At 32.5% G+C, this 16087-nt stretch overlaps 1 protein-coding gene across 1 annotated transcript; it reads left to right on the forward strand.

Moving 5' to 3' along the window:
* The first annotated feature begins 14162 nt into the window (after nt 1–14162).
* Nucleotides 14163–15187, forward strand: LOC112295852 (uncharacterized). Its single transcript, XM_024547856.3, has 2 exons — nt 14163–14631; nt 14776–15187. The coding sequence occupies exons 1-2, from the start codon at nt 14385–14387 to the stop codon at nt 14946–14948; spliced, it is 420 nt and encodes a 139-aa protein (XP_024403624.1). The 5' UTR covers nt 14163–14384; the 3' UTR covers nt 14949–15187.
* The last annotated feature ends 900 nt before the right edge of the window (nt 15188–16087 follow it).

Here is a 16087-nt window from a genome sequence, read left to right on the forward strand (position 1 = left end):
TTGCCAAGATCAACGCTCAAGACAACATACAGCTCACCATGCTCCAACTATGTCAACAAGCAGCCTGAATTCACATTTAGAGGTAGAAGACATGTAAATTAATGCGGTACATGTCAAATCCTTAACTCTAGAAGAAAAAAAGCGGTGTATGGAAGAAGGACTATGCTGGTATTGCTGTGAAGAAGGCCACAGAGCTGGAAACTGCTCCAAGAAGCAAAATCAATGCATTGTCAGGACTAGAGGTGCATTTGTTCAAGAAAATGAAGATGCCCAGGCATAATAGGGACGTGCGGCTCGACAATTCAATACCACAAGAACAATCAGGTTCCTTTCTTTCCGCTCAGCCTGCCCATTGCTTTACCATTCCTCTATCTTTTAGCCCTCAAAAACTAAAAACCTTAGTGTTATTAGATTTAAGAGCATCTGCTTGTTTTTTAGATGAAGAATTTGCTAAGCGTCACCAGATTCCTCTAGTACAAAAATCTAAATCCGTTCACGTAGAAGTAATAGATAGACGACCTTTATTGTCTAGTAGTGTCACCTATGAATCAGAACCTATAAAGGTGACATTTAAAGACCATAGTAGTTATATTATTTTTAATATAATTAGAAGCCCATCAAACCTTGTTATTCTTGGTCTTTCTTAATTAGAAATGCATAACCCATTCATAGATTGGATGTTACAAAGGATGAAATTTCCCATAGAACATTTCGAGAGTAAGTCTATTAGAAGACCTTGAATCAAAAAATCCTTATTTATTGGAGCAAGAGCGTTTGTAACATTGTCCAAGGAAGGTACACTGTTTATCATTTATGCAACTCAAACTAGCAAAGAGAAGATTTCGACAACAAATATATTAGAGCAATATAAGAATTTTGAAGACGTATTTCAAAAGAAGAATGCCCACATGCTATCGGAGCAATATAAGGATTTTGAAGACATGTTTCAAAAGAAGAATGCCGACATGCTACCGGAGCATCGACCATGTGATTGTGCCATAGACTTGCAAGAAAGAGCACAACCACCTTTTGGCCCAATCTACAATTTGTCGCAAATGGAGTTAGTGGAGTTGCAGGAGTACATTGATAAGAATCTAGCCAAGAACTTCATTCATCATTCAAAGTCACTAGCTGAAGCACCAATCTTATTTGTGAAGAAGAAAGATGGCTCGTTGTGGATGTGCATGGATTACCGAGGTCTGAATAAGGTGACAAAGAAAAATCGTTATCCATTACCCTAGATATTAGATCTTCTAGAGCAACTTGGATGTGCAAGGATCTTTACAAAGATTGATCTAAGGAGAGCTTACAACCTCGTGCGAATCAAGGAAAGAGACAAATGGAAGACAACTTTTCATACAAGGTATGGCCATTTTGAATATAATGTCATGCCTTTCGATCTTACCAATGTTCCGGTGGTCTTTCAACACATGATGAATGACATCTTTTGGGAGCACCTTGACGATTTTGTTGTGATCTATCTAGATGATATTTTGATATTTTTCAATAACGTAGAAGAGCATGAAAACACATTCGTCTAGTCCTTGAAAAACTCTACAAGTGAGGACTTTACACCAAGTTGGAGAAGTGCTTGTTTAACCAAACTGAGATGGAATTTTTGGGATTCATTGCAACTACGAAAGGCTTGAAGATGGGCCCTAAGAAGGTAGAAGCAATTATATCATGAGAAGTTCCAAAGACGATTAGAGATGTACAATGCTTTCTTGGCTTTGCTAATTTTTATCGGATCTTCATCAAGAATTATTTTCAAGTTGCTGCTCCGCTCATTCAGTTGACATGTAAAATCAAACTCGAATGGGGACCTCTAGCAGAAAAAGCATTTCAAGATCTTAAGACGGCATTTACTATGGCTCCAATCTTAGTACATCTGGACTTTACAAAGGCCTTCTATTTGAAAATCGATGCTTTAGATTTTGTTATGGGAGTTGTACTTTTACAAATAGGTACAGATGAGAAGCTTTATCTGGTTGCGTTCTACTCTCAGAAGTTTTCTGCTATCGAGATCAATTATGAGACCCACAATAAAGAACTTCTTGCGATAGTGGATTCTTTCGAAGAATGGCATCACTTTCTCAAAGGAGCTGCATATATGGTGACTGTATATATAGATCACAAGAATTTGAAGTACTTTATGTCGACTTGGATTTTGAATTATTGTCAAGGTTAATGGAATATGTTGCTATCCAAATTTGACGTAGTTATTATTTATCAGTATAGGAAGTAACAAGGACTATCTGATGCATTATCAAGGAGATCGTATCTAGCGCCAAAGGTTGCAAAAGCAACGTTTGATCAATAGTATACAACATTGTTGAAGTTGGAATAATTCAGGCTTTGCTCTGCTATAGTGCCAATTGATGCTGACTTCCTCAATCAGGTATATATTACGATTATTGGAGATTTTTTAGCCCTTGATATCACGCAACCTGTCAATAATGACAAGTTCAAGGTGGAAGGAGATCTTTTATACTTTGAAGAGCAGTTGTATATTCCAAAGAGACCAATACGACTCCAAATTCTCTAATCTTGACACGACTTTCCAATTGTGGGATATTTTGGATTCAATAAGACCTTGGAACTTATTTCTCGAGATTTTTGGTGGCCTCAAATGTGGAAGGATGTCAAGGATTTTATCCTCTCCTGAGACATTTGTTCAAGATCCAAGAACCCTCGGCATCATCTTTATAGTCTTCTTCAGCTATTGCCTATTCCATGTCGGCCATGGTCTTCAGTTTCCATAGACTTCATTTCGGACCTGCTCCCATCAAATTTATTTGACAACATCTTTGTTGTAGTAGATCGACTTACAAAGATGGCTTACTTTATCCCTTGTAAGAAAATATCATCAAGCAAAGACACATCAAGGCTCTTCTTTGATAGTATGTATTGATATCATGGTTTATCAGATGATATTGTGTCGGATCGAGGAACCCAATTTGTATCAAAGTTCTGGAGATCACTCTTTGGGATATTGAAGGTGGATGTCAAGCTTTCTTCGGCTTTCCATCTTCAAACTGACGACCAAACAAAATGAGTGAATCAAACTTTGGAGCAATATTTACGATGCAGTATCAACTATCAGCAAGATGATTGGACTGCATATCTATTGTTAATCGACTCAACAAACACCATTCTTTTTCAACTATGGATATCATCCAAAGCTTGATTTGTTGAGTCCGTCAATCAATAACAATCCAACAACTCAAGGATTTGTGAAACAACTATCGAAGCTTCAAACTACGTTGAAGCTTCAATTACAAACTATCCAAAAAGCTTACAAAACGTCTATAGATAAATTTTGGAATCAAGCACCTACTTTCAAAATTGGAAATAAAATATGGCTGCTTTGATAAAATATCAAAACCAAGTCGCCATGTGATAAATTGGACTACTAGAGATTGAGATTATTTGTCATCCAAAAGCAAATCAATCCAATGGCGTACCGTTTGGAATTACCGGCTGCTATGAAGATACACCTAGGCTTTCATGTTTCTTTATTGGAGCCTTATCGAGAGTCGTCTTTTGTTGGAAGAGTGCAATGTCCGCCACCTAGTATTAAAATTGAGAACCACAAAGAATACGACGTAGAAAAGGTACTAGATTTACGGCGTAAGTGGGAAAAATTGAAGTACCTAATGCATTGGAGTGGTTATGATATCAATGAGCATATATGGGAACCAGTTGAAAATCTTATCAATATGTTGCAAAAAATACAGGAGTTTCATAGACGCTATCCTTCAAAACTTAAGCCCTTTCGATGAAAGTTTTTAGTGAAGTCCCTTCTCTTTGAAGCCTCTTAATCCTCGACCTTATAAAGAAGGGGGAGAAGGAACTTCTAAAAGACAGAGTTAGAGATTATAAATCTGTATCTTGAGCCCATTTTTCCATGTGTAGTACTTATTTTTTCGGTCTCATATGGATAGCCAAGAGATAGATACCATACCAGTCATATCCTCTCAACTAATTATCTTACAAAGACGACCCCAAGATGTAGAATAGCCTGTACCACAAAGGCGATGGAGGATATCTAGTAATATGTTGCTAGTGATTGTGTTTGAAGTAGAACTTGCCTATGGTGATCTTCCCGAAGGAGTGTTTGCAAGACATTTTTACAATGAAGACACAGAAGCTCATGCCTGGTTGGAAATCAAAGGTGTATGACACTCTCATTGGTTATAAGGACCAATGAACTACTTGCTGCGTGAACAACAATTGGAGTATATTGCAGACACCATACAAAAAAAATTCAACTTCTTACGTTGGTACTGACTCGCAGTAGAAGTATTTCTTGGAGACCTTGAAGCTAAAAAGGGAGGTGATATCAAGGACATACACTAGGGAGTTGTAGAAGATTCTAGAAGGTTCTAGAGAAGCTTTGTAGTTTGTAGAAGCTACTTGAGAAGTTTTCAAGCTCGTGAAAGCTGCTTGAGAAGCTTCCTAACTCGTAGAAGTTGCTTGAAAAGCTTCCTAGTTTGTAGAAGCTATTTGACAAGCTTCCTAGTTTGTGGCAGGTACATGAGAAGCTTCCTAGTTTGTGGAAGCTACTTAAGAAGTTTCCTAACTTGTAGTATATATAAGAGCCGAGACTGAGGGGATCCTCAGTCTCGACAACACACCTCTTGGAGCTCTAACTCACCTCTCTAGTATTGTTCTTGTATTCATCTGATTAATCTAGTTCTTGTTGATTCTTCTTGAGCTTCTTATTTAGACTTCTAGTCAGTATTCTAAATTCGTGACAACCGCACATAAAAAACTATTCTTACAAATTAGACATATATCAGAGGTCTTACTAAACATTGTTACATTGTTGAAAAATTTATTGTTGCTTCAAAAAAGTACAAAGTTTTATGATGTAGGAAGCTTTATTGCTTATATATATTAATTTCTATCCTCCTCTTAGCACTTATTTGTATTGAGTTGTCACATAAATCCTTCACTTGTACCTAATCTAACCTATCTCCTATTGAACTTGTATAATTCAATGAAAAATTAATGGAATGATTTAAAACTTTTGATTATATATATATAAGTGATTGATTACTTAAATGATTTTTTTAAAAAAATACTTTAAATTAACTTCTTGGTCATTACTCTTTCTTCACATTCCTATGCTTGATTATTATTAGTTTTTGCATATCTCTCAAAATAAATATCATAATTTTTTAAAATTTTATAACTATATTTTAAATTTAAAAATACAAATATAATTCAATGCCACTACATATAGTCCATCCAATCTTGGTCTTATTCCTTACCACCAAATCTTCCTAATTATCAATTTAATAGCTAGTCTTCTATTTAAAAAAATAAATATATAAACTAAAAGAACATCATACTAACATCAATGTAATTATATACTTAAAGTAGGCATAATATACATGAATTTCTATCATTTAATTACTAAATAATCCACATCATGACAATGTAACTCGTAATTAAATAGTATATATAAAGGTAAGAATGAGGTCTTTCTCATTTTTTTCAATGCCTTTTTTATTCTTAATCTTATTTCAAGAGTGTTTAGTCTTCTTGTCTTTAAAAATAGCCACTCTAGTTTTAATAGTATACCATTTTTCAGTAAATATCTATTCTTTTTGAATAATATAAGAATATATTGACATTTTTATTGTTTGTGATTCATGTCCTTGAAAAAATAAAATAACTTAACACATTATTGAAATAGTACTATATACTTAATTGGATTGATTTATTAGTTTTATAAAAATTATTAAAGATTAATAATTTTTAATATATCATATTATATAACAACAAATATAATCATAAGTCTTTAGACAATAATAACAATTTAAATGTTCACTAACTTCAGACTATTGAGTATGCATTTATTGCGTTGATGCTTGATTTTTGAGTAGCTTAAAAATATATTTTGACCACATTACAAATGGAAAATATGAGCTTGCATGGAATTAGGAAAAATTAATCTATAAAAAAATAAATATCTATATACAAAGGTAAGAAGCAAGCTTAATTTCAATTTTTTTATCATAGATATTTTTTACAAAGATGGATATGACTTCAATGATTTATATAATATTTTTAATAAGGTGACACATTTATTAGTTATCCATCCAAATTGCATTGAGCAAGGAAAGAGATATCCATATTGTCTTATAGTTAATTGTATATACAAAAAAAATATACATGAAATACCAATGTATTACTTTGTTGGTATGACAAGTTTTATACTATATTTATTATATTTTTAATATTAAAGGATATAAATTTTAATATATTATTGATATTATATTTTATAAAAAAATATTAAAGATTAATAATTATTAATAAAAAAAACATATTATGCATGGATTTTGGAATAATTAGCTTAAATTTTGTTTTAAAAAAAAAACTAATCATAATAGAAAAATATTACAAGGTTGGTTTGATCCATGAACTTGGAAGAGTTTTTTTTCACCTTGCAATTTCTTCTTTGTCTTTCATACATCAACGAAAATGTGTTTATATAGTGTAAAAAGTATTTTGATATTAAAAAATATTTTGAAGAATATGAAAAAATTTGGCAAAGGATTGTTTATTCACTTAACATATAAGCATTTGAAATTTATTATAATGAATTAAAAGAAAAATACTAGGTTGTGTTGGTGCTTATTGATTATTTCAACAATACTAAGGCTAAGGATTACAAGAAGTCTTTTGTTGTTATATGAATAAATAATATTATCTTACTATGAGAATTAAAACTAATTATATAAAAAAAGAGCTCACTTTAAGTTGAAAGAATTTTTGTTGGAGTTAATTCAAGATTTTCTTTAATATTTAAGATTACTTTTTTTGCAAGCATTTGTAAAGTTAGGTTGATAAAATTAAAATTTAGACTATATGTAAATCCATATAAGTTCATTATAATCATATTTGATTATTCTATATAAATATTATTAAAAAAGTCTTTGTATTTGGAATCAAAAGAATGTAGACATATTTTTTCAAGGTAGAAAAAACAAGTAGATCTTGTATTACAAATTTTACTCAAAAAATAAGACTATACACTTTTAAAAAAAACTCTAAGAAAATTTATTCTTTAAAATATGTGATATTTTGTCAAGGACATGAATCTTGAAAAAAAATCCTTAATACACTCTTGTATCATTGAAAGGAAGTAGAAAGTCACTCAAAGATGATATAATATTGAACTAGAATGGCTATTGCCAAAAACAAAAAGACTAAAAAGTCTTGAAATAAGACTAAGGACTAGAAAGGTGTTGAAAAGAGTGAAGAATTCTTCTCTCTTGCCTCTATATATATATTCTCTAACTAGGAGCCATATGGCAATATTCTACACGAACTCCAATATGCATTGACTTTGTTAGCCACATGTCTTAATTTGCAAGGCAAGTTATCTATGTATGCACCGCATAATTTGCTTGTTCCACAAGCTATTACATGAAGTTTACTTGTTCCACATGCTACCAAAATATGGTTAACTTGTTGGCTAAGTTTCTAACCTATAAACACATCTAAGTCAAAACTACTTCTATGAAGCTTTTAGAAAGCTACTCTAGAAGATTTTATGAAATTAATCTATAATTATCTACTTATATCTAATAATATAAATAATTATTATAATAAATATATATGTCAATGACAATAACTTTTCCTTCTAGAGACAAGTTCTACAAGGAGCAGTTATCATCTTTTATGGATCTTATAATTCTTTATCTTGGTTTTGATGGATGTCGTCAATGAAAGACCTCAACCTTCTTTGTTGCATTTTCAAGATTCTTTGTTTGCTCCTATGTGCATTCACTAATACCATATTTGCATAAATGAACAAGTTATTTTAATCTATTTTGATATTACATTGAATCTAAGATTTCTTCTACCTCAAACTTTTGATCATTATCCACTTTTATAAGAAGAGGTGGCATTTGTCTTTTTTCCAAAATATCCACTGTCTTATATGGCTCAACAAGAGACATATAAAATATAAGATGGATCTTCATAGATTCCAATAGATATAATTAATAAGCAACTAAATTGATTTATTCACAAATAGAAAAAGATCCCAACATATGATAGTCCAACTTAATACAATGACAAGTAGTCTTGATATTGTGACAAAATAACCATAGCTTGTCACCTACATTGAATTATGATTGTTCCTTGCAATAAGCATCCACATTGATCTTTTGTCATTCTTAAGCTTCTTTTAATTGTTTCTTTATTTTTGTATGTAGCTCTCACAAATAATTTGCTAAATCTTCATCTATAAGATTATCAACTTTTGAAAAGTCAAAAGTATCAAGTCATGAATGATAACCATAATTGGTAAAAAAAAGTGTTTGTTGAGTAGAAAAATATACCAAATTATTATATACAAACTCTACCAATAGCAAAAGAATTGTTCAATCATCTTCATGATAATTGATAGTACATCTCAAATACTACTCTAGAACTCGATTCACCTATTTCATTTGTCCATGAGTTTGAAGATGAAAAATTAAAGAAAGCTTTATATCCACCTTTAGAATCTCAAATAGGATTTTCTAAAATCTTGATATAAATTGAGTCTTCTTATCCAATATAATATCTTTTGGTAATCTATGATAGCAATAGATATTATCGATGAAAAGCTTAGCTATTCCTTGATCTAAAATAGATTTTGTATATGGTACAAAGTATGCCATTTTGGTGAAGTGATCTATGATTACAAATATAGAGTCATATGAACTTAAACTTAGAAGATCTATAATAAAATCCATAGAAATGGAAGACCATGGTTATTCAAGTATATGCAATGGTTGAAAAAGTCCATAGGATCGATGATAAAGAGTTTTTGATCTTGAACAAATGTCACATGTCTGGACAAAGTCTTTTAATACCTTCCTCATTCGTAGCCACCAAAAATCTTTAGATATAAGTTCTAAAATCTTATCGTATCCAAAATATCCTATTGTTAGAAAGTCAGGACGTGCTTAAAGAACACATAAATGTTTTTTTTCTTTTAGAACATATAAACATCCTTTGAAATAAAGTAGATTTTTTTTAAACTCAAACTTTGAAATATCATGAGATTTAGAAGAAAGATTCTTGATATCATGAATAAGAAGATCAAAAGACATACTTGATTGAATTTATTTGACAAAGATCAAATCAATAGTCAATGTTGATTTTATTGCTCGAAGTTAAAATTGCTCTAACTTCAAGAAGATTATTCTTTGTTGATCAAAAGATACGTCTCTTTCTTTTGATGTAAGATAAGAATATCTAAAAATAGCATGTAATAAACCTTGTTATTTTTTAGGTCAATATGTGATCTTGAAATCAAATCTTGATAATAATATATTCCAACAAGCTTGGTAATAATTCAAAATATGTGCGAATATGAAACACTCAAGGTTCTTGTGATATGTATATATTATGACTAGACTTGAAGCATCTTCTAGATAATGATGCCATTCTTGAAATAAATCAATAATTACAAGAAGTTCTTTGTCATGGATCTCATAATTAATCTCAGTTGCTAAAAATTTCCTGGAATAAAAAGCTATTAGATGGAATTTGTCATCTATTCCCATTTGTAACAATAATGCACTCAAGGCAAAATTTGATGTATCTATTTCTATAAAAAATATCTTAAAAAAGTTAATATAATATAAAGTTGGTGCAAAAGTAAATTTTTTCTTCAAAGCAACAAATAATGTTTCTGCTTCTTGGTTCCACTCAAGTTTGTCTTTACAAGTCAAACATGTAAGTAAAGCTGCAATCTAAAAAATGTTCTTGATAAAGATTTGGTAATAATTGGCAAAGTTTAAAAAGCATTGCACATCTCTTACTATTTTTGATACCTTCTAATGTATAATAATTTGGATCTTCTTTGGATCCATCATAAGGCCTTTATTAGAAATGATATATTCCAAAAAATCAACTTGAGTAGTGTGGAATACACACTTTTCCATCTTTGCATATAATCATGTATTTCTTAATTTTTGTAACACATGACAAATATGAAATTCATAATCTTTTTTATTCTTAGAATAGATTAAAATTTTGTTAAAATAATAGATAACAAAATCATCAAGAAACTCACAAAAGACATCATTCATTAAATATTGAAAAGTGGTTGGTGTATTCGTGAGTCCAAAAGGCATGACATTATATCCAAAATATCCATACTTAGTTCAGAAAGTAGTCTTCTATTCATCTCCTTCTTTGATGCAGATTAAATTACATGTTCCTTGTAGATCTATTTTTGTATAGATCTTTGTTTCATTTAATTGATCAAGAAGTCCTAAAATCAAGGATAGAGGATACCTATTTTTAATGGTGATCTTCTTAAGTCCTTGATAGTCCCGACATATCTACAGAGATCCATCTTTTTTCTTTAGAAATAAGATATGAGCCTCAATTGGAGATTTAAAATGGTGTATAAAGTTCTTAGCCAAGTTCTCATTAATGTATATTTTTTCAATGCAGCCAACTCATTTTGTCATAGGCTATAGATTGGTCCAAATAGTGGTTGACTTCTTTCTTGAAGATCGATAGAACAATCATAAAGACGATGTTCTAAAAAAATATTTACGTTCTTCTTTTCAAAAATATTTTAGAAATATTGATATTAGCTAGGAATACTACTCAATATCTTCTCACCATTAGTAATAGGCATGGCATATATAGCAAAAGATAGCCCTTCATTTGCGGCATGCATAAAAGCTCTTGTACATATCAATAATAGTTTAGATGTACTAGACTTATGGATTTCTACTTACCTAGTAGGACCTTAGGCTAAATAATGGAAAAAATCAAGATTGCAAGAAATCTAGTCTATTTGAGGGTTATATCTTTCTAACAACAATAATCCTAAAATAATTGGATTAGAAAGAAATTTAACCATATTAAATATTATTAAACTATTGTCACCACTAGTTTTTACTTCTATAAGAATAATTTCATATGTAACATCTTTAGAAGACAATGAATGTCCATCTATTACTATTATAAGTATATATCTTATTTTTTGATAAAGTCTTCATCTATAAAACAGAGTAAGGCTCTTGAATCCAACAAGGCTAAGACTTTTTGATTTTTTGGTCTTAAACAAACTTCTATTGTAAAATAAGGTGAGGGATCTGAGGAAAGAATAAGATCTTTACTAGATGTTGTACATGATTCCAGCCATATGGTTCCTATTGTAGCTAGAGTAATTTATTTTCCAATACATTATCTTCTTTAGTAATTGTGCTTCTCATTTTGTAATTGCGTTGCTTTTTTGAATAATATTGAGCAATATGCCTAGCTTCTCTATAATATAAGCAAAAATCTTTTTGACAATGTCTAGTTTTTACTTGCTATGTGAGGAATTTAAAATGTACTATATCAATTTGTATTAGTTTTGACCATGATGAATAAGTTTCAAATAACTTAAGAGATGCTATTATTATTTGACTTGTTTCTTTCTAATCAAGTCTTTATTCTTGATATTTTTTTAAATAATATATTGTCACATGCAATGGCTTAAGCAATAAATTAGTCCAAAGATTCTGTCTTTGATATTGTCAATAACAAATCTTTGACATTGTCCTTCAACCTATACTAAAATTGATTAATAAGGACTTTGTGATTTCAGTCCACATTATAAGCGAGGTTTTAGAATTCAGCATCACATATGGTGGTTGACTATGATTCTTGTCATAAAAATAAGAGCTTAGTCTCCGCTATTCTTTCTTAATTACTTTCTCAAAATGTGGTTGTAAATACTTCTAGAAATGAATGTAAATCATAAAGAAGTCACAAATTCTTTTCTATCAAAGGTGCAAATCAAGAGAGAGCACTTTTAAATAGAAGTGTACTTATAAATCTAACTTAAGTATATCCATCAAGATATTGAAAGGAATGCAACTTTTGATAGAGCTTGATTTATTACAAAAATCTTCAAAATTATGATTTTGTTCCATCAAACTTCTTGGGCATACTAATCTTGGTTCCCATCGCACTTGTAGAAACAAAACTTCCTAGATTTGGTTGTGAAGTTGATCTAATTGCTTCCTTCAACTGCACAACTTATTGACATAGACTTTGAACTTCTTCTATAGACATAGGAATAGTACCTCCATGATTTACATTGAAAATACATGAGTTTCTACTCTTAGAATATTGATAAGCTTAAGAAGATCTACAATAGTTGCAAATCTATTTACTTTTGTTGAGAGTAGCATCTATAATCTTTCTTTCTATAAACAACTTTTAAAAAAATTCAAAAAGTTAAATTAAAGGAGTATAATCTGCAACCTTTAATGTGAAATGATAATTTCCATGAAGAGGGATAATCCACTCTCTTTTAAGGTAAAAATCAATGTTAAAAAATAAAATTGTTTCTTTAAAGATGGATTATCCGCAACCTTCAAAATACAACAGCATAAATAAAGTAATTCACTTACTTCTAAAATAAGATAAAAACAATAAGTTAGCAATCTTATTAAACTATCAAAGATATGAATCTTAAAAAAAGAAATCCTCAATACACTCTTATGTCACTGAAAGGAACAAGAAAGTCATTCAAAAATGGCATAATATTGAACTAAAATAGCTATTGCCAAAAAAAAAAGGACTAGAAAGTCTTGAAATAAAACTAATGATTAGAAATATGTTGACAAGAGTGAAGAAGGCTTCACTCTTGCCTCCATATATACTCTCTAATTAGGAGCTACATGGTGATATTCTATAAGACCTCGAATATGTGTTGATTTTGCTAGCCACATGTTTTAACTTGCAAGGCAAGTTATTTATGTATGCACCACATAATTAGCTTGTTCCACAAGCTATTGCATAGAGTTATCTTATTCCACAAGCTACTAAGACATGATTAACTTGTTGGCCAAGTTTCTAACCCACAAACACATCTAAAGTCAAAACCACGTCTATAAAGCTTCTAAAAAGCTTATCTAAAAGACTTTATGAAATTAATCTATATTTACCTATTTCTACCTAATTATATAAGTAAATATTGGAATAAATGTATATATCCATGAAATATTTATCTAATTCAATATATTACAAAAATCATATGATTGTTATAATGTGAGACCACTTTAAGGAAATAAAACAAAAAAGTTAAAAACTTTAGTGTAGTAAATATATTCTAAGATGTTTGATGTATTTATACAATGGCACTACAAACACTTGAACTTGTTTTCATTCTTATAAACAATACATACCGTACATTACCATGCCACTCAAAAGATGATGTCTAAAGTTCTTTACTTGAATTAACAATTAAGCTATATAGATTGGAAAAGTCTCTATTACAAAAGAATTAGGTTTAATTTTGTAGAACCTTGATGCAATAGTAGCTAAGTCAATGTGTTGCTCTATTTGAAGCATCAACATGCTAGGAACTAGTTTGAAATAATAAAAGCCTCGTCACTACTGTAGGACCTTAGTAACCTAAAAAATACCAAATTTGTTAGTTGTTCAAGCATAATGCTTGAACATATCTATAGTTTCTAATATATGTATGTATATATAATAAATAGAATTGTGAAATTTATATGGTGGATTGATTTAATGTTTCTTTATGTAGACATTCACTTATAAGCAATAAAACTATACATGGTTGTGGAACCAAGACTAGGAAAGTGGTGGCAAGATACACCACCACCCATGGCGACAAATGCAGCGACCATGGAATGAATGTCTACATGCAGGCGAACGGGGTTTTGAGAGGTGCGATACATATATCAACAACAACAATGATAAAAACATCGAAGTGCAGCGTGGGGCTTAGAATCGGCGAGGTCCGCGTAGATCGGCAGGGAGCAGGGGCCCCATCACTGCCAGGGTTCCTGGATCCAGGGCTCCATGTGTGTGCCCAGCTGCGGTGCGCTGTGTTGTATGTATTTTTCGGACATGACAAAGCCTGCATTATGTATTAGAGCCCTTTCAGCGGCACCGATTCCGTGGTCTGTAGTGTGTTTGAGTTACCTGAACATGGGGTGGCACACCTGGATCTAGCGCCTAAACGCCGCGTTCCCTGCGCCGCTTCACCCTGTTAGGTTCGGAATCTTAGGACCCAAGCCACCTGCTTTGAACGACTCCAGTTTGCACCTCCCGCGTCTTGACGAACCTTCATAAGAGGTCGAATTCCTCATAGTCTGCACTGCTCTTTCACAAGCACTGCTCTGGGATCAGTCCTCTCAATCAGCTCTAGTGATATATCTCGGCTTTCAAGTCTAGAATACCACTAAGTCGAGATTGAGTGTATCGCTTTGTTGTCAGCTAGAGCTGCAGTGTTCGTGAACACTGTGATTGTTGAACTTTCTGCATTTGTTGACCATTCTGCTTTCGTCGATCAGTCTACGTTTGTTAGATTTAAGGATTTCAGATTCGCGATGGCCGTCTCTGCCCGTCAAAACACCATGGTGTCGGCTTTGTGCCTTGTTGCCCTCTTCGCTTCAGTGTTCGTTCAATCCCATGGTCAGATGATGGGACCCGAAATGGCTCCTTCTGGTGCCCCGATGTACGCCCCCCAGTATGCTCCTCATTCTGCACCCATGTACTCTCCCGAATACTCCCCCGAAAGCTCGCCCATGGCTCCTGAGATGGCACCTTCCTCGTCGACTCCCATGTCACCACCAGGTTAGATCTCGCTCTTTTGACTTGAAATCAGTTGCTGACTCTTGTGTATGTCACAAGCTTGTTTTGAATACTTGTTTTTGTGAATGCGACCTCTTTTTCCTGCATTTGAGAAGCTGATGGCATTTCATGCTGGTGTTGCTGCAGTTGAATCCCCGGAGTCCAGCCCTGTGGAGTCTCCTGTCGATGCTCCCGCTTCTTCCGAGGGTCCCGTTGCCTCCTCCCCCGGACCCAGCCCAGCTGAGTCTAGCGCTGCCAGGAATGTGGCCTCAAGCATTGCCGTTGTCTGCATGGGAGTTGCCGCTGCTTTCATCTTTTAAATTCAGATCATCTAATGTTTGACCGGCATGAGTTCTCCCTTTTTCTTTTGGAGTTGTGCGTTCCGTAAATGCACTGCCGGAAACATTTACCATTCTAGAGAATTAAATCTAGCGAGTAAAGTAGGTGCTCTTCATCATCCTCCATGTATCTTTCATTCAATTCATTGATTTGGTGGTCACATTGATCACCTCCAGGCACCTTCGGGCGTTCAATAAAGCTTGTACTATTTCCACGCTAAGGAATTTTGAATATGGTAATATTGTCTCTGTTGTTTGCCTCTCTTTTTCGGAATGCAGTGCTACGCTTTTATCTGCTCTTGCTGTGCTTCAATAGTTCCTGCTGGGTGAAAATCAATCCTATTAATCATATCTTCTACAACCAAGAGTGTGAGGTACATCACTTACTCACTTTCTCATGGATTATCTGTACGTTTGTATTTTTTTTCATTATTTCACATACTCACAGCACGAACACTCTCAATTGATCGCATCTAGAGTAATCCAATAAACTGAACAAATTACCTTTGTGAATCGTGGGTGTGACGCAGAAATTCGTTTTAAAACCTAACCGACTTCTAGCATTTTGCAGAACTCTTCTCCAATTTGAGAAATATGTGCAGCTCATTTTGAGTAATCTTCTCCACATCTAGTCTCAGTGAGGCAATCTCACCACATGCTTCTAAAGTTCCACCAACCCAGTTGTTGATTATATTTATCGTACATTCAACATGGACAAACAAGTCATTATTTTTGAGGATAATACTACCTTGAGAATAATTTCCATCGCCTCAGTTGCTGATAAAACATATAGAAAACGAATAAAAAAAAATCATTTTAGGCCTCATTAAAAAAGAGATTGTTACAGTCCCGTAACTGGAAGAAGAAAAGAAAAGAGAAAACCGGAAACACTTAAAAATAGCGTACTTTTAATTTCAGTGTTGTAGTACTCTTCAATCTTGTATAAAATTCTTGATATAATTTTGTATTTAAGCAAAGGCTAAGGCTGTCATAATGTTGGCACTTTTGGTAGCAAGAATGGTTCTTTGTCGATTATTCATGCAACATACATTATCACTCATTTCTCAAGCTAATCTTCTCATTCTTCTTTCTATCAAAATGGTGATGTGATTTGCTATTCA

The sequence above is a fragment of the Physcomitrium patens genome, chromosome 19 (genome assembly GCF_059467195.1).
Source record: "Physcomitrium patens ecotype Gransden chromosome 19, ASM5946719v1, whole genome shotgun sequence".
Taxonomy (NCBI): Eukaryota; Viridiplantae; Streptophyta; class Bryopsida; order Funariales; family Funariaceae; genus Physcomitrium; species Physcomitrium patens.